General features: G+C 41.5%; 2 protein-coding genes across 6 annotated transcripts in view; both read left to right on the top strand.

The window, feature by feature from the left end:
• LOC116854141 (importin subunit beta-1) lies at nt 1-20,798 on the top strand. 4 transcript variants are annotated; one of them, XM_032835757.1, is made up of 7 exons: nt 1-314; nt 863-921; nt 1,013-1,195; nt 2,193-2,546; nt 2,631-2,780; nt 3,422-5,283; nt 20,659-20,798. In XM_032835757.1, exons 1-7 carry the CDS (start codon nt 254-256, stop codon nt 20,702-20,704), a joined length of 2,715 nt encoding a protein of 904 aa, XP_032691648.1. In that variant the 5' UTR covers nt 1-253; the 3' UTR covers nt 20,705-20,798. The 4 variants fall into 4 exon arrangements, with proteins under 4 accessions (XP_032691648.1, XP_032691651.1, XP_032691649.1 ...); XM_032835760.1 differs by having other exon boundaries at nt 2-314; nt 20,662-20,786; XM_032835759.1 differs by lacking the exon at nt 20,659-20,798 and adding an exon at nt 5,891-9,118 and having other exon boundaries at nt 7-314.
• A 53-nt stretch (nt 20,799-20,851) lies between these two features.
• The window catches only part of LOC116854142 (carcinine transporter), an 8,608-nt gene continuing 5,093 nt past the window's right edge, over nt 20,852-24,366 (top strand). Inside the window, exons 1-3 of one of the 2 annotated variants that reach the window (XM_032835762.1) lie at nt 20,852-20,981; nt 21,753-22,003; nt 23,354-23,527. In XM_032835762.1, coding sequence (XP_032691653.1) covers nt 21,761-22,003; nt 23,354-23,527 — 417 coding nt within the window. In that variant the 5' untranslated portion in view covers nt 20,852-20,981; nt 21,753-21,760. The remainder of the gene's footprint in view (nt 20,982-21,752; nt 22,004-23,353; nt 23,528-24,366) is intronic. The other variant, XM_032835761.1, reaches the window with a different exon arrangement.

Here is a 24,366-nt window from a genome sequence, read left to right as displayed (position 1 = left end):
GGGAGACAGGCTGCGCGACGGCTCGGCTCGGCGCGAGTGAGAAGGAGAGAATCGCCAGGCAGCAGGAAGTGGGCGTCTAGGTGGGGGGGGACATCGAAGGCAGTTGATTCGGTGGTGGCTACATGTGGGTATCCGCCGGTCGCGACAAGGAGATATTTCGTGCTAGGGAGCAGATACAAAACTTCTTCCTGCTGTATCGCCGAGGGACGGGTACTGTGACGAGCTGCGCGATCGAGAACACTTCACCGTAGCCATGCAGATGGATCCAACGACGCTGCAGCTAATCCAGGTCCTGGAAAGGACCGTCTCGTCGGGTGAGTGCGAAACCGAGAGCGAGACCTCCGCCGTGTCCATCGTGCCGTCACGACGTCATGCACGACACCGGCCCGCCGTTTTCGCCTGGCCGAGGTTCTCGCGAAATCTCGCTCGTCGAACAATGGAGCGCGATCTCTGCCGTGCTCGCGCGCACGAAAAACGATCTCGAGTATGAGTACGTCGCGGCCGTGTGTGCACGTTACCCCTCTCGTTCCGGCAGATTAGTCACAACGTGCACAACGTGGCTGTCCACCGCGGACTCGCAGGCTCGCATCGCGCGTTCCTCGCCGTTGCGCTTGCCGTTGATGCGAACGGATAAGATCGCGGGCCAGCTCGGAGCACGGCGACGCGCGATATCGTGTTCTGGCGGACTGTTGCTAGGCGCTTTGTTCGCCGCGGGAAAACTATTGTCCTGCGTGACGGTTGCTCGCGTCCGCACGTCGCTGCATGACGATACGCATCGGGCAACGCGTCCTGCTCGTCTAACCTACAATTCGCGAGCGATTCGCCGTCCTGGGAAAGTAAAATGTGTCTGTTCGATTTGCAGATAAAAATGAGCTGGTGGCTGCCCAGAGCTTTCTCCAACAAGCGGCTGATGCTAATCTCGTGAGTAACTGTAACCATGTGTATTTTAATTGTGCTTCCTACAGTAAAGGCGATGCTCATCCCGATCGTTCCTTGACCTTATGTGTTTCAGCATGAATTCGTACAACGACTCAGCGCTGTGCTGTTCACAGTTGGCGCGAGCCCCATTGCCCGTATGGCAGCGGGCTTACAGCTCAAGAACCAACTTACCTCCAAGGACCCTGATATGAAATTCCAGTATCAGCAACGCTGGCTTGCTATTCCTGCTGAAACAAGGGAATATATCAAGAAAAATGTAAGTATCAGGTACATTTATTGTACCTTGCTTCGCTGTTAATGTTTCGCTTTGTTTACTGAACCTGTTTCCACCGATATCGATGGAACTTTAATCTGAGCTTAAAATTCACATGGAAAAAAAGAAAGATGTGGTGCACATAGTCAGAGATATTTAGTTTGCAGTATAGTTGTTTCATCCTGGTTATTTTTGTTACATCAATCTCTAGTGGTAGTAATGTGTATGGCTGATTTGATACATCAACTGCATCAACGCAGTTGCTTATGTGATCTGGTTAGCAACCAGAAATCTGTTGTGCAGACATTTATCGTGGGTGCACACTTTTAGTTGGAGCAATCAGATCATCATTGCTACAAGGCATCCTAGTAATTCAGTAATGTGGTTGCAACAACCACACATAATTTGTTGTTCTGTAACCTACTATTGAATCTGGTTAGTACAATCAGATTTATGTGTGGGTTAAACATACTGTTTTTTGTGTAGATGAAGATTTAAGTGATCCATTGATAAAAACAGGCATAAGTTTGTTAAATAAAGACAGCATTTGTTTATATTTTTATATTATTGATAACTATGTTCAATTTATTTTTGATAATATAAAGTAATAATAAAATGTGAAATAATATAACAAATTTACATCGTAATACATGCATGTTACTTGTGTACGATATATGTCAATATTATGTCCAATATTGCATGTGCTATATAAATTGGAAACTGTGGGAAGATAATGTTTTAACTTCATCATTATCTACTTCTCTCCTGCTTTAGATATATTAATGTTAAATACTATTTAGATCTTTAATATCTGTTTTGGATTATGCAGAGTGTAGTCCAAATAGAAATATGTACAAAATATTGTGTCACCTTATTGACAATTTATTGTGTCACCTTATTAAAATATTTATTATTGAATGTTCGTATTAATATAGAAATTTTCAAATATACAAGTCATTTTTCTTGTAAGTGACAAAGCGGGACGTTTGCTCTCTTACAGATTTTAGGAGCGTTAGGAACTGAGAACAATAGGCCAAGTTCTGCGGCGCAATGCGTCGCTTACGTCGCTGTTGCTGAGTTACCTATGGGGCAATGGAATGAATTGATAGAGGTGCTACTCAATAATGTCACCAACCCGTCCAGTACCGACATAATGAAGGAGGCCACTCTAGAGACTATCGGATATATCTGCCAAGAGATCGAGAGCGAAGTATTAGTATCACAATCAAACCAGATTCTTACTGCTATTATTCACGGCATGAATGGTTCGGGTACGTCGAATCATGTTAGATTGGCGGCCACAAGCGCGTTATATAATTCGCTCGAGTTCACCAAAGGAAATTTCGAGAAAGAGGTTGGTATTTTGCATGTAAATCTTATACACCTTGGCATAATAAGTGATGAACATCGTTTGAATAATTTCTACTTCTACTTACAGTCAGAGAGAAACTTCATCATGGAAGTTGTGTGCGAAGCCACTCAGTCCACTAATACACAAATCAGAGTAGCTGCATTGCAGTGTCTTGTGAAAATTATGTCTCTCTACTATCAATACATGGAACCATATATGGCACCAGCACTCTTTCCTGTAAGTGCTAGACAATTCAATTAATAAGAATCAATGTTATTCATAATTGGGAACACAAAAAACGAACTCGCTTAGATAACGAAATTAAATTTGACTGTTGCATTATACATCTCTAAGATGTACTTATTTGCATTTCTCCTTTATTATTTTTCATATCAATTTATTATATGAAATTGAAAGAAGAAATTAATTTTTTAGTAAAATAATACATGACGAGTTTGAAAAGCACGAAAACCTCGTCATTTTTTAAAATTTGTTAAGTATTTTTTAATGAGATTTTTTAAGTACATCTAGGAGATGTATGAAGTTATATTAGTATCCTTCTGTCTTCAATCTATACAGATAATTATCAGTGTTAAACGAGAAGAAATATTATCATAAAGGAAGATTAGCTTGAGACACTCACTTCAAAATACATTTTGGAATAACTCCATGATAATTTTTTGCAATGCCATAGTCAAGTCCGAATTTTATTTTTGCAAATTCAAAATAATTCTTTAACTGAACGCATGAGATACATAAATATTGACGAAACCTTTGTTCTGTCTCAAAATTTTAAAATAGTATTGATTGTATTTCGTAAGATGGTGCTTTGTTATTATACTATGGATATGTATTTACTGATGAACGTTTTGTTATAGATTACCTTGGAGGCTATGAAGTCTGATATCGATGAGGTGGCACTGCAGGGAATTGAATTCTGGTCGAATGTATCTGACGAAGAAGTCGATTTGTCGATGGAAGAAAGCGAAGCATCGGAAGGATGCCGGCTGCCGTTAAAGGTCTCGCGACATTACGCTAAGGGGGCTCTACAGTTTCTAGTGCCGGTGCTCATGAAAAAGCTAACTAAACAGGAAGAATTTGACGATGAAGACGATTGGAATCCTTCTAAAGCCGCTGGTGTCTGTTTGATGCTGTTGTCCTCTTGCTGCGAAGAGAGTATCGTTCCATTCGTTCTTCCATTCGTTAAAGACAATATCAAGAGCCCTGATTGGAGGTATAGAGATGCGGCTCTGATGGCTTTCGGTTCTATCCTAGGAGGATTAGAACCCACCACCTTGAAACCGTTGGTGGAACAAGCTATGCCCACCCTTATCGAATTGATGTACGACAACAGTGTGGTCGTTCGAGACACGGCTGCGTGGACGTTCGGCCGTATTTGCGAGATCATTCCAGACGCCGCGATAAACGAAACTTACCTGAAGCCGTTGTTGGAATCCCTGGTAAATGGACTGAAAGCCGAGCCGCGTGTCGCTGCGAATGTGTGTTGGGCGTTCACGGGGTTGGCAGAGGCAAGCTATGAGTCCGCGGAGGCCACTGAGGACGGCAATCAGCCAGAAACTTATTGCATGTCTCAGTACTTCGATTTTATCGTTCAACGACTCTTGGAAACTACGGATCGACCGGATGGAGCGCAGGCGAATCTGAGATCTGCCGCTTACGAAGCGCTGATGGAGATGGTGAAGAACTCGCCGCGTGATTGTTACGTGACCGTGCAGAAGACCACAATGGTGATACTGGAGAGATTACAGCAAGTACTACAGATGGAGTCGCATATACAAAGTCATTCGGATCGTGCTCAGTATAATGATTTGCAGTCTCTTTTATGTGCAACTCTACAGTCAGTACTACGTAAAGTTACTGCTGAGGATGCGCCGCAGATATCCGACGTAATCATGACCGCACTGCTAGCCATGTTCAGCTCCAATTCTTGCAAGGCAGGTGGTGTTCAGGAAGACGCACTCATGGCTGTCTCCACTCTCGTCGAGGTGCTCGGCGAAGGTTTCTTGAAATATATGGAGGCATTTAAGCCGTATCTTTGCCTTGGTTTGAAGAATCACGCGGAATATCAAGTATGCTGCGCTGCGGTTGGTTTAACTGGCGACATCTGCCGTGCCCTCAAGAGTAAGATGTTACCCTATTGCGACGAGATCATGACACTGTTGCTCGAGAATCTTGGCAACAACGCGGTCCACCGGTCGGTGAAACCCCAGATCTTCTCGGCCTTCGGCGATATCGCGTTGAGTATTGGTCCAGAATTCAAAAAGTATCTGGACGTCGTGCTGCAGACCTTGGTGCAGGCGTCGCAGGCTAACGTTGACAGAAGCGACTACGATATGATCGATTATCTGAACGAATTGCGTGAGGGCGTGCTCGAAGCTTACACTGGCATAGTCCAGGGTCTTCGTGGAGATGCGAACAACTGTCCAGACGCCGCTATCACTTTTATCGAGCCGCATGTGCCGTACATTTTGCAATTCATTACCGCCATAGCCCAAGACCGCGAGCACTCCGAGGGTAACGTGTCAGCCTCTGTGGGCTTATTGGGTGACCTCGTTACCGTGTTTGGAGCCAAACTACTGCCGATGGTAGAAACCGAGCCGCTCAACGAGCTGTTGACCAAGGGTCGGAAATCACGCACTCATAAAACTAAAACTTTGGCAACCTGGGCCGCAAAGGAGATTCGAAAGCTCAAGACCGCCGCCAACGCTACGTCCAGTTGGTGAGTACTCCATCATTTTTCCTCGACACCTATCAATATCAGGTCTAATTATTCGCAATGATCTTGGCGCGATTTATTCTCACTCTAAAAGACTCACCGACACAGCATTTTATTTTTTGAGTTTATACAGTCATACTTCACAGCCCGTGTTTCATTAGCGACGAAAAGTATCTCCACTACCTTAACCGCTTCTCTTCACGCGCTTTTCCTTCTCCGCCTTCATGTTTTCGCACATTTGATCAGTTACATTGTTGTCGTACGTTGTCCTCGTTGCTGCGGTGGCGAGTGTTGTTAGTTGTGCGATATTCTCGTAGCAAGTTTAGTTAGGACAGGATCGTTAGAGGAAACGTAGAGAAGGGGGAGGGCGGAAGAGAGAGAAAGAGAGAGAGAGAAAGAAAGCGCATAGACGAGCACGCGAGAGCGTGTAGCGACATTGAGAAATTCTTAATGTCGAGAGGAGTGCGCTACCTTTCGTCGTAGCGTTGTTCTCTGTCCCTCGGACTCGCCGTGTACGCGATAGACGCCTGCCCGAAACCCCTCCCTCCCCAAAAAGGAAGCACCGATGAGCGACGGTGACTGATATTTGGCTCGCTTTTGTTGTTTACAGATCACCCCACGGTTGTACTGTCGTGCAATTTGATTTGACTAGAAAGCTATCAAACACAATACAAAGACAACAAGATTGGATGTTGCGGATGCGAGTTGATGGATGTGCGTGAGTTCCGAAGCGATGACGAGATGGGGTGATGAGTCTGCACGTGTCCCTATCCTGGCGACGGTATTTTATCGATATCGGCGTCGAATGCAGCCTATGATCCGAGAGAAAGGGTATTTAGCGAGAAAGAGAGTGAGCGAGAGTGAGCGAGTGAAAGAACGAACGAACGAACGAAAGAGAGAGAGAGAGAGAGAAAGAATAAATAAGTACCTGTCTGCCGAATGCCGACAATGGATGATGAGGAGTGCAAGTGAATGTTGCCGATGAATGAGCCATGGCCGAAGCCTGCTGAGAGATGTTGCAAGTATGTCTGGTAAACGAGTCTGCGGCTTCTACGTCCGCATGATTGAGAGATTAAACCTGTTGAGAGAATAGTCGACTTCGATGGATGGAGTGATGATCATGAATTGTGAGAGGAATGAACGAAAGAAGATGTGAGAGAGAGTAAGATACCACAAGTGTGATGCAGCAAAACCGAGAGAGGTTGAGCGGAGAGTACATGTGTGAGTGAAGAAGAGTGAGAGCGAAAGAGACTTGAGGAGAATTTTGGATGAATAAAGTGGTAGCGTGAGAGATATGAGAAAGAAAGAGAGTGAAAGATACAGTAAAATACAAACGTGTGTACGCATGAGTGTGAGAGAGAAAGAGAGAAAGAACGAGAGAGAGAGAGAGAGAGATCTTTTGCTTCACAGTAATTTACAATTGACACGTTGCGAAGCCCTCGTCGAGCTTTTTAATGATGTGCGCCAGATTCCGAATCACGTCTATAGCTGTCAGTGCTGAGAGTCGAATTTTATGCACGTATGAAAGATTTCGGTTTCTTGTGCAGTCAGAGTGACGTATGAATGAGTAACGAAGGAGAGAATGAGACGAGGGGAGAGAGACAGGGTGATTGAAAATGAGAGAAAGAGAGACTGAATGTGATAGATCGGGAGGATTCGTTGTGGATGAACCCTGGTCCGATCGTGCTGCGCGAATATTCGCGTGATCTGTTGTAGTTGTATGAGCCGAGATGTTGTGTATGTTACTTTTCCCCGTACGTGAATGTTGATCTGTTGGTTCATTAAAGTTAATATTTTGCTGGTATAAGTGATTTAGTTGTACCGAAGTCCTCGTCCGGCCTTAAACGTCCGTAGGAACAAATGATATCGAGTGCTCAAGATCAACCCCTCACCCCCATTTCTACCCCCCTCAAAAACACTCTCCTTTTGCTCTGTAACCCCCTTCGATATACTACACATCCCTCTTAGTAATCGAGCACTTTACGCGATCACGGTATTCGCAAGTAGCGCCACAGACGAGAAGAAAGATAGAGAGAAAGAGAGAGCTTTTCGCACTGCCATTGGAACAACGCTGCACGGCTTGTCCAGACAATTTTTTAAACACTCATTTCTTCCTTCCATGTGAGACGTCTGAGGCGCACTGCAAATTCACTCGAGTCTGTTTTTGGGTGAGATCATCGTCTTCCCGGTCGCACGTTACCGTGCAGGGGCGTCCCGTGATGCTTTTGCATGACGGAAGGGCCCCTTCACGGCTCACCAGCACTTTGAAGCGATACCGTAATCGCGTAAACTAGTCGAGTCGCGTAATTAACGGGTAATTGACATAGCCTAGTGTCGCTTGGAGAAATAGAGTAGAGTGAATCTCTTCCTGAACGAGAGAACGCGCGTGGAGAAGGCGATACTCGCTGCATTCGCGCAATCACAAACAACTCCTCCACGTTTGATCACACAGGTTGTCTCAACTATCCCGTACTTCTACCTCCGCTTATACCGCGTGCTTGATGACACGTAGCCAGCGCCGTGCCGACCGCGAATCGTGTTCAGTGTAGAGTCCATTGCCTATTTTTTCGGAAACTGGATTAGATGTGTAATATGTCACAAGTGTAGAGCGACATTCCGTCAAAAAGAGGCCGGCCGGTCGGTGTGCCGCAACAATGCGATGCAAAGGTTACGTCGCGTCGTCGAGAAACGTGTCTGTGGTAGTGCCATGCATTCCAAATACTTTTGCCAGCGGGTGTGCCGGTACTTTTCGTAATTTGAGTATTTTATAACGCGATTCCATTCGTATACCTTATCCCTCATCCCTTACTCGTATCCGCCTCTTATGTGAATTTTGGAGTGTGAGAGAGGGTGATGTATAATGACGTAGCGTAGGAGTCTCAAGTTCTCAAGCTTAAAACACGGGGCAAGCGTGTTTTGACAAAACATGTCAGCGTGGAAACGCACAATTCTCTGGCACTCATCCGATAAAATGAGACTGTGAGAATGTTTCGGACGATCACACGTTGGCTGACTTGTTATGTACCTTGCGTCTCTGGCCAGAACTCGTGCGACTTGAATTTTCTCGTCGATGAAACCGATGCACGTACAAAACGACACGTTCTCCGCGGTGATTTTTATACTCGTGGATTATATTTTGCAATGTGATGACGTCTGTTGTATATATTGTCCCGCATAAGTGTTGCCACACGATATTTCGTAGCCTGGGTTTTTACGAGAATCATTTTAGGTCGCGTCCAGTGTACGTGCGATTTATAGAAAGAAAGAGAGAGCGAGAAGAAAGATTAATCTATTTGTTTTTATTTGTTGGAGCGGTGTGTATACATCAATTTTTGATTTACATATTTGATTTTTATTTACATATTTGTTAGGTCATATAACGATTAAATACAATGATAATGATGGACTATTCTCGGTAGGTAATTTGTAACATATTGCCAAATTGTAAATAAGCAAATGAGACATTTAATTACCGATTTGAAATATCTATCGATATATTAATGTTTAATAGAATACACAGGGAGGACGAATATATTTTTTTTAGTACCTCTTTCACAAAAGGGAAGGATATAAACTATTTTTCTATGACAAGATTCTCACAAATTGTAAAGTAAAACTAATGTCTTGTCGCGGATTGATGGATTTCCTTCTTGTGAAAAAAAACACAGGAAAATATCTCGAGTTTGTGGCAATATTTATCCGAGGAATTGATTCTGTATGTATTTTAAGGCTACCGCGGTGCTATTTGTTCAATAGCGAATGATTTTCCAAAATCTGTCGGAAGCATTTTTGTACCTTTTTTTTTGAATTAATAAATTGCAGAATATGATACTATATATTCGATCTAACAAAATTTACCAAGTAATTCAGTACATAAAAATGCAATGGTTGAATATTACTGTTGACGGTAATTTGTCGACATACCGTTTTTTGTGTTTATCGAGAAAGTCAATTATATTTTCTCTTTGTCGAGAAACGCAATGCCCTGAACGCCAAAATTTCGCCGAGATTGCTTTGATAACTTTCTGTATCAGCATGGTTATCACCGACGACGGTTAATTAACAATCGCGATCGATAGCAAATTACTCGATTGCGATGGACTCGGTAAAAGAGGCGCGAGTATCCTTTTCCTTTATACATTCCATGTAGCAGTGATTAGGCAAAGAGAGAGAGAAAGAGAGAGAGAGAGAGAGAGAGAGAGAGAGAGAGAGAGAGAGGAAGAGAGTGAGAGTGAAAGAATGCCACGATAAGGAGGACGGCGATGCGCATCTTTTCGCATCTTGCAAAAAACTCGATCGCTCGCCTGTCTTGATACACAATTGAGAGCTTGCAATTTCCATGCATAACGATTGTCGGAATTCGCGGTTGATTCCGATTTTATTGTAAACTGGTGCCAAGATCGATCATTCTCTCGAAAACTCAGTGGCGAAGTAAAAGCTCGCGAATCGGCTGCTACATTAATATCGATTAACCTTTTGGCTGCGAGAGGCGTATATATGCGCCCTGAGAAAGCGGCTGCCCATATACGAGAGGCGTATTTATACGCTCTGACATATCCGTCGATATATACGAGAGCCGTATACATACGCCTTATACAATTGGTTTGATATGATGCATTTTTTTTTTATTTTTTACTAAACTGACACGTTACTGTATTTTATTCCTCAATATACTTGTGTATTCAGTTGAGCAAATGCTTGACAAGGAACATGTCGTGTCGTACACTGTGGACGATTTTCAGTGCGCTGTAACTAAAAACTTAATATGGGCAGCGAATTCTCAGATAATGCATAAAAATGTGTACATATGTGGAATTTTATTGTTTTAACCCGTAACAGGTACCATGCCTTTTTAGTCAAGTTATAGCTACAAACTTGGGGTCCGGCGAACCTCAATAAATTTTTGCCATTTTTAACATGATAATAAAAGATAGAAAGAAAAACGCTTTATAGTTCGAAAATAATACTTTATGAATATTATATTACAACTAGACATATATAATAACAGTCTCAGTTTTTCAGTAATCTAAAAGAAAACATTAACTGATTATAAAATGAACACAATGTGTGGACAGTGTTAAAATAAAATACACTGAAAGACAAATAATCAGAAAAAGAAAAAATTTATGTTTTAATCTAAGTCTATAAATTATAGATTATATAAAAAATATAAACAAGTATTGTTAAATTAAATACAATATTAAAATCTTAGAGGGTTTTTAGATGCAATCGTTACAGATAGTATTTGCACATTTGGTGCATATCTGGTTCATTGCATCTAACATATACTTCTTTGGACTTCGTATCTTTACTTCTAAGACAATTTATTACATTTTACTCTGGATGGCAAAATAATTTTAGATCTTTCAGTTTCTTCAATTTTTAAAATAGATGAAATTATTAAACGCAATAGCTGATGAATATATTGAGTTGTAAGACGTCAGTTCAGGTTCTACTAACTGAAAGGCTTTTATTCATTTGCGTGAAGAATGAGTCATATTAAGCTGAAGATTAAGAAAATTATTTTCATAAAAGTAACGTTAACAGTACAATGGGGTCACTGTGACCCCAGGCGAAAAACAAATGCATATAATTCACAGCTACTTACAAGTAACTCGATGATCTTTTCTTGTCACACTGAAAACTGTCAAACTGTTATTCGAAAGGTATTGAAAATATTAGCGCTATACAGTGGATAGTTTAGGAATTATCACAAAAATAAAATTAGTTGGGGTCCCTGGGATCCCATTGTACCTGTTACGGGTTAACGAAAGGGCGAGAAAAGAAGTCATGCTCAAACAGGAACCACACGATCTCGGGAGATGTAAATGATAGTGATTTAATCTATATATTTTTTATGTTGTTAAGTTTTTTATTTTTATTATTATATACATCTATATATCGAGAGAATTATTTAAATACCAAAATTGAAAGTTCAGAACATTGAGTCGTGTTAAAGGTGATGTAATTTGATACATGCTAGTGAAAAAAAAATTTACGGAATACAAATGTCTTTATTCCTCGTGCTAAATTTTTATTTAGTCGCAGCTCCAAAATTGCGCAATGATCACACTTGCATTAGTAGTTTATTTTCCAAAGGATCGACTCGGCACCGGCAGTAAATCGCGAATTGCGTCATCGGTGCCCACCAATGGGGTGATGAAGAGCGTAAGAGGGGAACAAGCTGGTGTATAAGAGTGAAGCGTGAAATTGGTGAATGGTTGAAACAAAGGTTGTGATGTAAGAAAGAAAGAAAGAGAGTGATAGAAAGAGAGCATGAGAGGGAGAGAAAGAGAGAGGGAGATCGTAGAAGACGAAGCGGAGCGACGAACTACAGTCGGCCGCCTGACGGAAGGGTGACAAAAGATACGAAAATACAAAAAAAAGAAGAAATAATAGATATATATGCGACTGTGATTTTCGGAGAGACTCTCGTGTGCGAGGGGTCGACGTTCTACCCTGACGAGAGCACGGTTCACGCGACTGCGCGATCCTTTCGCAACGACCGCAAAGGACGACGACTCTGTCGGACGATCCTGATCCAGCATATCCTACGATCGAAGTCCCCCTTTTTCCCTTCTACCTCGAGAACCTGATCGAGCCTGAAACGCACATGTCGGGATCGTCGGTAGAGGAGAGTCCACTCGCGAGCACCGTGCTTCATCGGGCTGGCTTCGCACGAGTATCGCGCGCATGACGTCCTCGTCGGACGGATGATCCCTATCCCGTAGATTAGACATTTTTCTCAATCAGCTTCTGCGTCCTGTCAGATCAGGGGACCATAAGCAAAATTCTCCCTCAACGGAGAGCCGCGAAACAACGCGGAAAAAAAGTTTGTTCGGATTAATCAAATATCTGGTGAAGTGTGAACGAATCAGAATTCCGGTTTGAATTACCAGAATTCTGCCCAAGTTGACGAGATTTTTGGTTAACTGGAATCTCGTTAGCTTGATTAATTGTGGTAACTCTAACCAGATCAAGCAGAATTGTGTTTCGTTGATATTTCGCCAGACATTTGGTTGATCCAAATTTCTTTTTCCATGCAGGCAAGTCCGTGTAAGTTTCGAACGTTTATATGCCAAAGATTCTTAAAAGTCATAGGAAGTTAACGCAGCAAGTTCTCACCCGACGTGAAGAATACTGGGGGCTCCGACTATAGCCGCTCTAGATCACCACATAGCTGTGAGAAGCTTTCTTCGAGACGAAAGACTAGTGCTGTCAGTTTCGGATATTTGGTTCTTTCGGGTTTTACCCGAATACCCGGATACACTCGTGTCTTTACCAGGTATATACCCGTGTATAGCTCGTACATATTAAGTTGAGGGCTTCAAGCCTACACCCAGACTGAGAGAAGGCGGCTTTATTTTGCGTCCGTACGCCTTCTGCACAAAAGCGCGCGGCTAAAGTTAATTTAACGAGTACATGAAGCAATTTGACATATCCAGGTTATTAATTTTTTGACAATAACAAATAACGAACTGACAGCACTAGACGAAACCCACCATCCCATATACACGACACGAACGTTCCACTGTAGCGACGTCTCGCGACTCTTCCTCCTTCGTGGTCGATCGGAAGGGACGCCGCGAGGCCGTCGTCGCGGCGGAAGGTGGTGATCCTCGGTGCGCGACGACGAGGACTTCTGGCCCTGCGGCAGCAGGCACGCGAAGCCAGCCCCGGGGGACACTCATAGTGCGACAAAGCGACGCCTTGTCGACTAATTAGTTGTTAGCCTTTTCATCGTCGAGACTCCTAGAGTGCGTGCGATGCTTATTAGGGAACGTGTACGTGTGAGAGCGTATTACGTAGTCTACATTTAAAAGTCGTGTGCATTACGCTGTATCAGTGATGATGTGCGCTGTGAAATAGGGAGCGAAGTTTATACTTAAGGATGCGTCGATGATGACTGAAGGAGCGGATCGGGGAGAGAAGATGTTGGTGACAATGATGATAATGATGTTCTGATGTTGATGTTGCTGCTGATGCTGATGCTGAGAATGAGATGATGAGGGTGTTGCTGATGGCGTGATGTGATGTGGTTGGCTCGTGATTCGTCGTGAATCGCGGCGTCACGTTCGAGAAGGGAGAACGGATCGTCGATGTACGGAGAAACGAAAGCGAAAGCAAACACGTGTAAAAGTAAATATAAATTTTGTATCGCGGGGCGGGCCGTATCGCGCCGTCTGTCGGCCCGCGGGATCGATGGAAAACATCTGCTCTAGCAATCTCGGGACTTAGCGATCGTATTGTCACAAATAATCGTAGAATGTCATTAGAAATTCCGTGCGAACAGGCACGGAAAACTTGACACAGGATGCCAAAGAGAAGAGAAAGATCGACAGTACATTTTACGTCTTTTTCTCTTTCTTGCGATCGTCTTGAAGCTCTTGAGCTGCTCGCCGCGGCCATCTTGATTGATGACGTCGCAAGCGAGGAAATGCATGTCCAAAATCCCCAAAGTATGTCGAAATAAAACGATTCATCCAAAAAATTACACCCGCAATCGACTAAGCGCACCTCTGAACACGTTTTCCCTTATAGCTCTGATAATCGATAAATGAATGTGAGGTTAACGTGACATGCAACTTTTCTTTCTGACCTATATTTTCTCATTATTTCGTCATGTTAATTTGTCACGGCTGTTTATTGATTATTAGAGCGAAAGAAAAGTGTTGAAAGTATTTTAGAGCTGTACTTAATCGCTTGCAAGTGTCCTTTTTTGGATATATCTTTTTACTTCGACATATCTTGTAGAAATTTTGGATGCGAATTTTTCCACTCCTCTGACGTCATCAATCAGAATGGCCGCGGCAAGGGACCAGGAGACTCGACGTATTTTAACGTAGTTAAAGCCGTTCGACTTCGGATATACTCTTCACGGGACTCTTACAGTTAAGTCACTCCGATATCGCGGTTACCTTGCACTAGCAGCAGTTGCAGCATCGCCATTTTCCCGACGATTCCTGACGATCCCGCGGGCTCGCGAACGTCCTTGCGATGCGCTGCCCGCCTGCGGTGTCCTTGTACGTACGAGACAATATTTTCGATAATATTTTTTAACGATTGAGCCGCGAAACACGAGCCCAACGCGTAAATCTGTTGTTCGATGCGCTTGACCGCGCGGCGATGGCGATCGACGAGCAGTATCGCGGGGGTATAGAGGCGAGTCGTTTTTTTATTATTTTTCCTCTCGGTTTCTCTTCCTCTGTTCCCGACAATTAGGGGAGAATTTCGTTCGGAGCGGAGCGCACCCCTGCAGACTGCAGGGACGCGTGTCGATTGAAGCGACGTGGCAACTCTTTTCGCCGCGAGGCGAGCTTCCGCGCTATTAGGATGATCGAACGAAACTGCGATCCGTCAATTAAGAATCGCGTGTTCCATAGTGACTAATTGTTAATCAATTAACCGCCAGGCATATCGTGCCGCACAAAAGCTTCAAAAGCATAGTGATAATATCAAAAGGAAGTCGGGGGTAGGTAAAATCCGTGAGTGTGTGGATCTCGCGCTCCCGCGAAATTGTCGCGACAGGGGAATTGTTCCCGCGCATTCAGCGACTGTCATTAGCTGACAGCTATACTATACTCGCTCGAGACTCCCCCCGCGATTTAGCAACGGCAAACGGTCTTCGATGTTCTTCCTCGGGGTCAGACGCCAAGAGCGAGCGACGCCACCGCCGCGATGAGATGGGCGAACTAATTAAAAATAAAAAAAAAGAAAAAAAAATGTTGCGTGTGTGGATGTCATTTGGTATGTTGCGCGCGAGAAAGAAAGAAAGAGAGATACAAAGAGAGAGAGAGAGAGAGAGAGAGAAAGAGAGAGAAAGGGAGAAAGAGGAAAGAAAGAGAATGCGTGTGTGTGCATGTGCACCTGTACGTGTATGTATGTGTGCCGCCGAATGCTGCCGATCGAGAGACGATCGGATCGAGATATAATTATATTTGAGGTATGTTGGAGAGAAAATGTGTCTTTGGGCGATCTATTATGCGTGGGTGAAGCGAAAAATAAAGTGGACGATGCTGGACGAATGTCCGCCTGTGCCGCCGTTGCTCCACCCTCTCCTTCAGCTACCTCCTGGCACTCGATATCCGCCGATCTCTGTAGAATAAGGCCCCCTTCCCCCTTCTGTGTCGCGACCAGAAAGCCGACAGGATCGCGAACAGGCGCGCGACGACGAAAGAAAATCACGGCCTATTCTCGCGCGAGGGGCGATCGAATCGACACGCACTCAGTGTCCCTTGCCGATCGGGGACGTTAATCATCGACACTTGCTCAACTCGATGCCCCAATTGCAGCTGCGATCGGTATCGAGCTAAGGGAAATGCGCCAAATTCGCCGCGTCTCGCGGACATCCGTCGGATCTCGACGGATTATCAACTTGAGAAAAAGAGAAAACTAAAGAAAGGGGAGAAAGGGTATTGAGTTATTTCGAGAAATGTGATGTCACAGAAGAGATTTTATTTTGTATATTTAAGGGGATTTACAAGGGGAGGGAGAAAACTAAAAAAATAAATAAATAAAAGAGAAAAATACGTCGAATTTAAAACGACGTCCGTTCGACCGGATGTTCTGCCGGACAAAAGTTACTTATCACGATGCAAAAATAGCGAAGTATTTTCACGACAGCCGACGTGTAAAGAATTTTAGTGTTTTAGAATTTTAGTAGTTAGATATTCGGATATCGCGATTTAGATTTCCACCAAGTGGACAGAGAGAAAGAAAGAGAGAGAGGGAGAATGAAAATTCTTCAAGTGTACAATGTAGCGAAGACGATCTCAAACTGTGCGGAACATTTACTCGGGTATGCGATTTGAATATCGGATATTCGAAAATCCCTTTTAATTCTCGAATTAAAGAGTCAAGTGAAGGAAAACGCGTTTGTGGCACTTCGACCTGCGATATTTTCAAACTACATTTTTTAGAATAAATTATGCACATGTTCTGTAATTTCGAAATGAATTGGTGATATTACGCACGATAATATAAAGTTTTACTTTTGTTCGTACGACTTTTGAATTCGTGCGAATAGATCTTTCCCCGCCTTTCTCGGAAAATCTTCTTGGCCATTCCAAAAGATGCGAAATTAGCCTTATGCATGATCGACCATTTATTGGCGCGGATTCGAGCATTATACTGAAAGAAATTATCTGATAAAAAATTAACAAACGCATATTTCCGATCGGTGAATTTTTATATCTGATCAAGATATTCGATTAAATTTAATTGAATACTTCTAATCATATTAGTATTTTATCAGATAAACCGATCAAAAAATTATAAATCGATATTTCTTATTGAATGATAAGAATCCTAGTCGGATATAAAAATTCATCGGACGGAAAAAGTTCATTTTGACGGAAACATTTGTTAATTTCTTATCGAATAATTTCTCTCAGTGACAGAACGGCGAGTGATTATAAGTGAAACTTATATTTTTTAAAAATAAGAATATGATATAAAAACACGAAGTCGATTCTTCTTCGGGAATATAATTCTTTCTCTTTCTTTCACTTGTTTCCTTAATCGCGAGTTCCGCTTACGATAGTCGCGAGGAGAGCTAATCGGACTTGAATGGGAGAGGGTGCGGCATATCCACGCGGTGTGAGAATGCACCGCGTATCGTTTATTCCTATTCGGTTCGAGTCAGTTGTGTGTGATTTGCGAGGATTGTGTTCCCTGTGGAGATTTACAATTGACAACGACAATGTGACTTCGGCTACATCGCTTATGTGAGTGCCAGAGCGATCGTGGAATGACTGGAGGACGATTCTTCGGGAAGTGTGTCTAACGTATAATTGGTCACATTAATGGTCGCTCGATTAGAATTAGGCCACCAAGCCTCGGCGCACGGAGTCAAGTCAATCGTTCGAAATTACTCGCGAAGATTACGTCGCGATTTCTTCGCGCGTTCTCGATCGTCGTGCGCGCTGAATCGCGCACGATGCATCAATCGTGTTGGATCAATTCGATTGCATATCAATGAAGACATTAATGTGGCCGACTGTACCGATGTGTGCGAGAAACAAGATTATACGAATCGCCAAGCGACAGTGCCATACAATACCGAGTCATTTCGACTACTGTTTCTCACCGTTTCATTTGATCCTCTTCAAAGGCGCGAACTTGGAGTGTGAGAGAGTGCGTTCGCGTCTCGTTCGCGAGCGTGCGCCGGCAGGTGACGTGAGATTCAATTGGCGGAATGCGAATTGCTTCCTGTTCTTGTTTCGTGACTTTTCTTTTCTCACAAAACAAAAAAAAGAAAGAAAGAAACACGATGACCCGAAAATAAAATCCATTTGAAATCTGTACACCACGCAGTGATGCCATTATTACCAATCGTCGCTCAAATGCACATAGCCACTGCAACGCTGCCCGTTTTCGAACATATGTTTCACATCTGCTCCATATTTTCGCTTGAGAACGTGTCTGAGTAGCCATGTGAAAATCTTGATATCTCAATTCTTTATGACATTGTTGCGAGATCTTCCCGATAAAAATTTTCATCTAAGATTTCAATTTGTGACAATTGCATTCGTTTCTTTTTTTTTCTTAATAAGTCCGTTAATACGAGCTCAAATTTATCTTAAACATGTATTCTTTCTTTGAAACTTATACACCAGATATAACAAGTTTTAAGTGAAATTAAAAACGTAATAAATGCTCGAACATTATAATTTTACAAGTGCACTACTGACGATGACAGTTCAAGCAGTGTTCGAATAGTCATTGAATGTTAGAAGTTGATAGTTAATATCACATGTTTATTTATTAGATCTGTGCAATTATTCTTTAACTTCAAGTGAGTGAAATGGTTAACTTAAAATTGAGAGATGGTTAAAGAATATTTTATAAACAGGGAAAGTAACAAGAGATGTGTAATTTTAACTCATATATATATATCTATATATATATATATATATGTCATCAATCGGTACTACAATATTTATTTATCCCCATTAGTGGCAATCTAATTGAGTATGACATAAAATGATAATATTAAAGTATTTCGTATTTCTAAAAAGATATTCGTATTTCTAAAAAGAACGTGTGCTTTGTAAATCTTTTATTATTTTATTTTATTATAAAGTTATAAGAGAAAAATAGCATTAACATCATAACTTGTTCCTCTAGAATATATTAAATAGTATAAATATGAGTTATTAACTTATAGATTGTCAAGTTCAAGTCAGCAATACGTTAAAAATATATTCATGATTCCCGTGTCGATTTATGGTATTCAAATAAAATTCATGTTATGTTACAAACTAGGACAAAACTAAACTGTCATACCACTAAAAAGTACATCAGCCACTTTTCAGAAAATACTATAAATGTAGGAAAATCTTCCCACACAAATTAGAAAAAATACAATACAATTGAAACCTTAAATATTCAAGCTTTCAAACAAAATTAGTCTTGTGTATCTCACTCAAAGCCCCTGGGTCTACTGTTGTGGAATCTTTGATTAATGATGTCAGAAACGAAACTGATAAGAGAAAGATATAGTTTTCGGAGCATTTTATAAATATATTCAAGCGACCTAAAGTGTTCTTTCATACAATCTTTATTTGTTAAAATAGCACGTAAGAATTTTGGCATGCGTTTTCTCGTTTCTGACGTCATTAATCCAGGATTTCGCGGTATTTTGATCCATAAGACTAGTCTTAACGCTTCTCGTACCTTGCTGCGGTCATGTTGAATTTGTGACGTCAGAAGCGAGGAACGACGTACTAACAAAAGTTGCGTTCCATTTTTAAATAAAAATAAATATGGACGAAAGAACACTTGAGATTATACTTATGAAATTATCCGAAAGCTATCCCTTTTCCTTGACAATTAATAAATAGTTGTATAGTCAATGGTGAAATGAAGCATACATACAGACTTATTTCATCCTTTCACGTGTCTCATTTTATCACTTATTATACGATTTATTGATCATGAAAGGAAAGGGATTCGAACAATTTTACAAATGCGCTCAAACAATCTTAAATGCCCTTTCGTCTATATTCATTTTTATTCATAAATGGCGCATAATTTTCGTCAACATGTCATTCCTCACTTCTGAGATCACAAATCTGATACGGCCGATGAGGTATAAAGAGTCTTAAGGATCCTGGGGAGTCGCATCATCCATCTCTTTTTAATGACGTCAGAAGCGAGAAAACGCATGCTAACAATTCCTGCAAAATACGTCGAGATAAACAGATATATCCACAAAACGACATTTGCGATCGATTAAGTACATCTCTAAAATACTCCGTACACTTTCCTTTTGTTCTAAAAATCAATAGATAATCGGAAAATTAATATGACAAGATAATGAGGAAATTAGGTTAGAAAAGACGATTGCACGTCACATTTATTTTATAATTATCTGTTGATTGTTAGAACAAAAGGAAAGTGTACGGAGTATTTTAGAGATGTACTTAATCGATCGCAAATGTCGTTTTGTGGATATATCTGTTTATCTCGACGTATTTTGCAGGAATTTTTAGCATGCGTTTTCTCGCTTCTGACGTCATTAAAAAGAGATGGATGATGCGACTCCCCAGGAGCCTTAATAACGTATACATTATTAATTGATAAATTTATTTTTATGGGATGAGATTGCTTGGTCACTAATTAGGACATTTACCTCACATTATCATTTGCATTCTCAAGTTAAACCCAGTGGGAGATTCTCTTTCAATGAAGTATTTTCTCAGCGCGACGGGGACAATTGAAACCATACGAAATTAATCGTCGCATTCATCCGGATGGGGAGGAGACAGAGGGGATATCAGATTGCCGCATCGAGAGTCATGCGTCCGTAACATACAGCATGTGTCAGCGTTATTCTTAATCTCTTCTAAATACCCTTAACTCAATTGAATTAGAAGGACACAAAGACCAACCAACTGTCGATGTACTTTCCGATGCATTCTTTCACTCAGTGCAAACACTCGCGTGCAGCTGAACGAAGGGAACGCGATCGCGTGTTACCACCAGTTACATAAAATTGCAAATATCGTAATTTCTTTAATCGACAGAGGTTTAACGCAATTTTGCTTTAATTAAATTACGCTCAGCATTTGATGAATCGACGGAATTGTACGAAACGATCGACATTTGTAGCTTCATAATTTTCGCAATCATCTTCACATCGTGATCATAACTCTTTGCAGACGTGATAGGCTACCACATATCTGTTTAATGAATTTGTTAATGCCGTTAATGAATTCGTGAAAATCGAATTGAAAATGAAAAGATCGCGAATTCTTCTCTGACGTTTCAACAAATAATCCCGATATCGCAAAAAATATCAAAATACCGAACTCGGCAATTGGAAGAATACTCGAACTTACTGGTGTCCTTGTTATTTTGGGCCCGTCCCGTTAGTAGAAGTCGCAGTGCGACGAATCGCCGTCGACGCCGCAGTCGTTAAGGTGCATGGTGGTGCACTTTTGCGGGTCCACGAGGGGGACGTCGTTTTCGCGCTTTCATCGCGGAAAGAACACCGACAAGAGGATGCAAGGCGCATCGCATCGGTCGAAACGTCCATTGGGTGGAGGCTAATGCACGTCACGTGAGGCTTTTGTAAGGTATCATCGGGGCTTTCGATATCGCGAGACGAGGCCGAAGTTCACGAAATGGAGCATCAGGATGATAACGGCTCGACGCAGACTGACAACGTGGAAGGCCGCGGAGTCGCCGAAGATAACGTGAGTATTATCACACACGTGCCGCTTTCGTCCCGCTCTAATGCCATTTCATCTTTCCGTCGTCCTCGATTTTATGAAAATGCCGATTCGACGTCAGAGTTCCTGTGTCGACTTCATGGCTGTCAGTTACGCAAGATCACGAAAACAAGTTTTTGTCGAATGACTTTCAGCAAAGTAGGAGTATATCTTACAAATTCTCTACTAATTTTTATTATAATTTCGAGGCTATTTTATCATAAAGAGAACGAGATTACATTGAAATTCGATCATTCGTTCTCGCTGAATCTCGAACATGACAAATCTTCTCGTTAAATACGAAAAAAAGTTTTCCTACGCACATAATAAACAAATTTTTTGCTGTTTGTGACATAATATTTCAATCTTTACTAATGAGGAATCGATGTGTGAAGTAGCCGTTTATTTGTTTTTATTATTCCATTGACGACAAGCGATTTATTGTACTCGATTTTTTTTTTTCTAAAAAGTCGCTGATCTTTCGATATAAAACTTCAATTAACTTTCAAATCTAACGTGATGGAGCAAGTGGTACGGCTTTTATGTGATCGAAAGACTATAAGAAATATTTGTTCTGACAAGTTATCTGGCGGAATCTGTGTTATTAATGATAACGAGGAATTTATCGTTTTTTTCTCGAAAAAATAGGGAAATATTATTTAGGATATCTTAAAAATGAAGAAATTTCACAAGAAAAGAGTGTATGAATGATAACGATACAAGGCATATTTCATGGTCCAAAACCTTGCTTGCTAGTCGTGAGAATGGCCACGCATGTCTCGCAGGATAGTTTTGATCTCGACGACCTTTTGCCGATCGTTGGCGAGTTCGGTCGTTACCAAAAGCAGCTGCTCTGGCTAGTTTGTCTGCCGGCGTGCCTGCCTTGCGGCTTCTGCGCCTTCAATCAGCTGTTCATGGCAGACATTCCGTCGCATTGGTGCAAGGTGCCGGGTTTGGAGAACTTGGACGCCGCTCGCAGAAGGCGGCTCGCTATTCCTGCGATTCAGGTGCGGTTGTCGACAGTATCAACAGCTTCGTAGAGACACGACACCGCTTCTACGATTGAGACACGCGACACGTGTCGATTATATATCGGTGTATTATATCACTCTCGTCGCTATCGCTTCTTTTTTCTGTGACCTCGTCACGCCGTATTTTTCACTTAGCGCTGATTGTAATTTTGTGCGTATGTGTTGATATTCTTCTTTAATTTAATATTATATAATCACTAGAATTAGCTTTCCTCTCGTATCTCTCAGTATTCCACGTAAACTATGCGTGTTGTTTGTTGAATCCAAAAAATATTCGCTCGAAAATTATCGTTATTTCTTCATTCTTCTCGCCTTAATCTATTCTACGGAGTCAGAATTCCAAGCTAAGGGTAACATCTACTCTCGTGATTTCGAGTGGCAATATTTTGACTAATGTTTCGAGTGAAATTACTGTCACTCGAAATCACAAGAATGAATGTTTCCCTCAAGTAGATTCTGACTCCATACGAGCGAATATTTTAGTCGATTAGAATGAATCTATTTCTATCATGGTGGAGCATATCAAATTCACTCTTCAATTTCGAGTGAGGAAAAATTTCCTAAAAATTAAGAGTGGAGAATTCACTCTATATGACTTAAAGATCACTTGAATTCGAGTGACTCAATGGACATCTATTTTTCAAACAAAATTCTGCTTCAAGAAATTTAATGAATAGATCCGGATCCAAATCTAATGTTTCAACTGTTCGGGCATCTTGAAAAATCCCCGGATAAACCGAATTTGAAACGTTACACTTATTTTCTATCCGAGTAATTGAGCATTTGGATAGTATCAGATCCGAAAATATATTGCAAAGCTGTAGTAGGTAGTATTTCCTTCCTAATAATGGACAGATGAAATCACAATTTTTGTTATTGAAATTGTTCAAGGTGTCAAGTAACAATTTATCCTCTCCAGAGATACATCATCGTTTTTGGGTAAGGCTATGTCACTAGAAGATGTAGATGCCAAAAGCGTATAAAGTTATCAGAGTCGTGTGCGATTAACTTGCAAATTTCCAGGTATTCGTAGTTCTCTAATTTGCATTTAGGAATATTGCTAAGTAGCGCGAGTAATCCGAGATCGCTGCTTCACAATCTGTAAACAGCGTGAAAGTTACGTTATATGTGTGCAGTTTCGTGACAACCCGAAAACAGAATTCATTATTTCGGGAGTCGGCTCGAAATCCCCCCTCCCTTCCATTTGATTTGTGCGATCGGTCGCATCCCCAATGTAAAATCGATCCTGCCTTTAGCACAGGATGCGAATGTGTTATTCATGCAACGTTTCGCGTCAAGGGACTAAAAGATGCGATGTAAATGCAGGACGACAACGAGACGTACAGCCAATGCACGCGATACGACATCGACTGGACTATGGAGAACAGCACCGTCGTGACGGCGTACTCGTTCGCACCCAACGCCTCATGGTCTATCGTGCCCTGCGACCATGGCTGGGAATACGAGACCTCCGAGGTCATGTCGTCCATCGTCATCGACGTACGTCACGCGTCCCGATTGTAAAGAACACAGCGCAGTCATCAACCGTTTCAATTCGTCATCCGACGATTAAATTGCTGCCGTTGCAAGTAATCAATTGATCCAAGAGAGAGAAATCGAGTTTTATTGAGCTGTGACATTGCATTTCTCTTTAATGAGTAGCAATCGCACGACTTGCTCTTTGTTGAGTAATCTTTTCTTTGGCTCTCTCTTCGTGAGTTTAACGTAACATTTTCTCTGAGTAGAGTATGTAATGTGGAAAAATCTGAAATTCTTTTTATTAGAGTTATGTTAAACGTTTTTGACGCAGTATCCTATATCTCGTGCACACATAGATTAGACCCGAACACAAAGTATAATTATATATAATTTATATATATATGTTATATATATATATATATATATATATATATATATATATATATATATATATATATAGGATATCTCAGACCTCCATAATGACCCTTTGTGAGAACGTAGAACGAATTGAGGCAAGAAAATCCTGTGTCGTTTTGCGATATTCGCAATAATAGTCGAGATATTAATTAAAAAAGATTGGTAAATGATCACGCGCAATATGGTACATGAGCTGCAGTGGCGCTGTCTGCTATTGTATACTTATACATTAAGTCAATCTGAACAAAAAATCGCAAAATATCGCAAAACGACACAGAACTTTCTTGCTCACCTCAATCTATTCTACGTTTTCACAAAGAGTCATCATGGAGGTTTGAGACACCCTGTGTATATATATGTATATATATATAGGGTGTTTCAAAAATTAAAGTGCCTCATAAATATATACATATATATATATATATATACACACATATATATAC

The sequence above is a fragment of the Odontomachus brunneus genome, unplaced genomic scaffold (assembly GCF_010583005.1).
Source record: "Odontomachus brunneus isolate Ranch 3 - 2012 unplaced genomic scaffold, Obru_v1 Obru_scaffold_008, whole genome shotgun sequence".
Classification (NCBI taxonomy): domain Eukaryota; kingdom Metazoa; phylum Arthropoda; class Insecta; order Hymenoptera; family Formicidae; genus Odontomachus; species Odontomachus brunneus.
The sequence above is the reverse complement of the archived record's forward strand: the minus strand, read 5'-3'. Positions and strand labels throughout refer to the sequence as shown.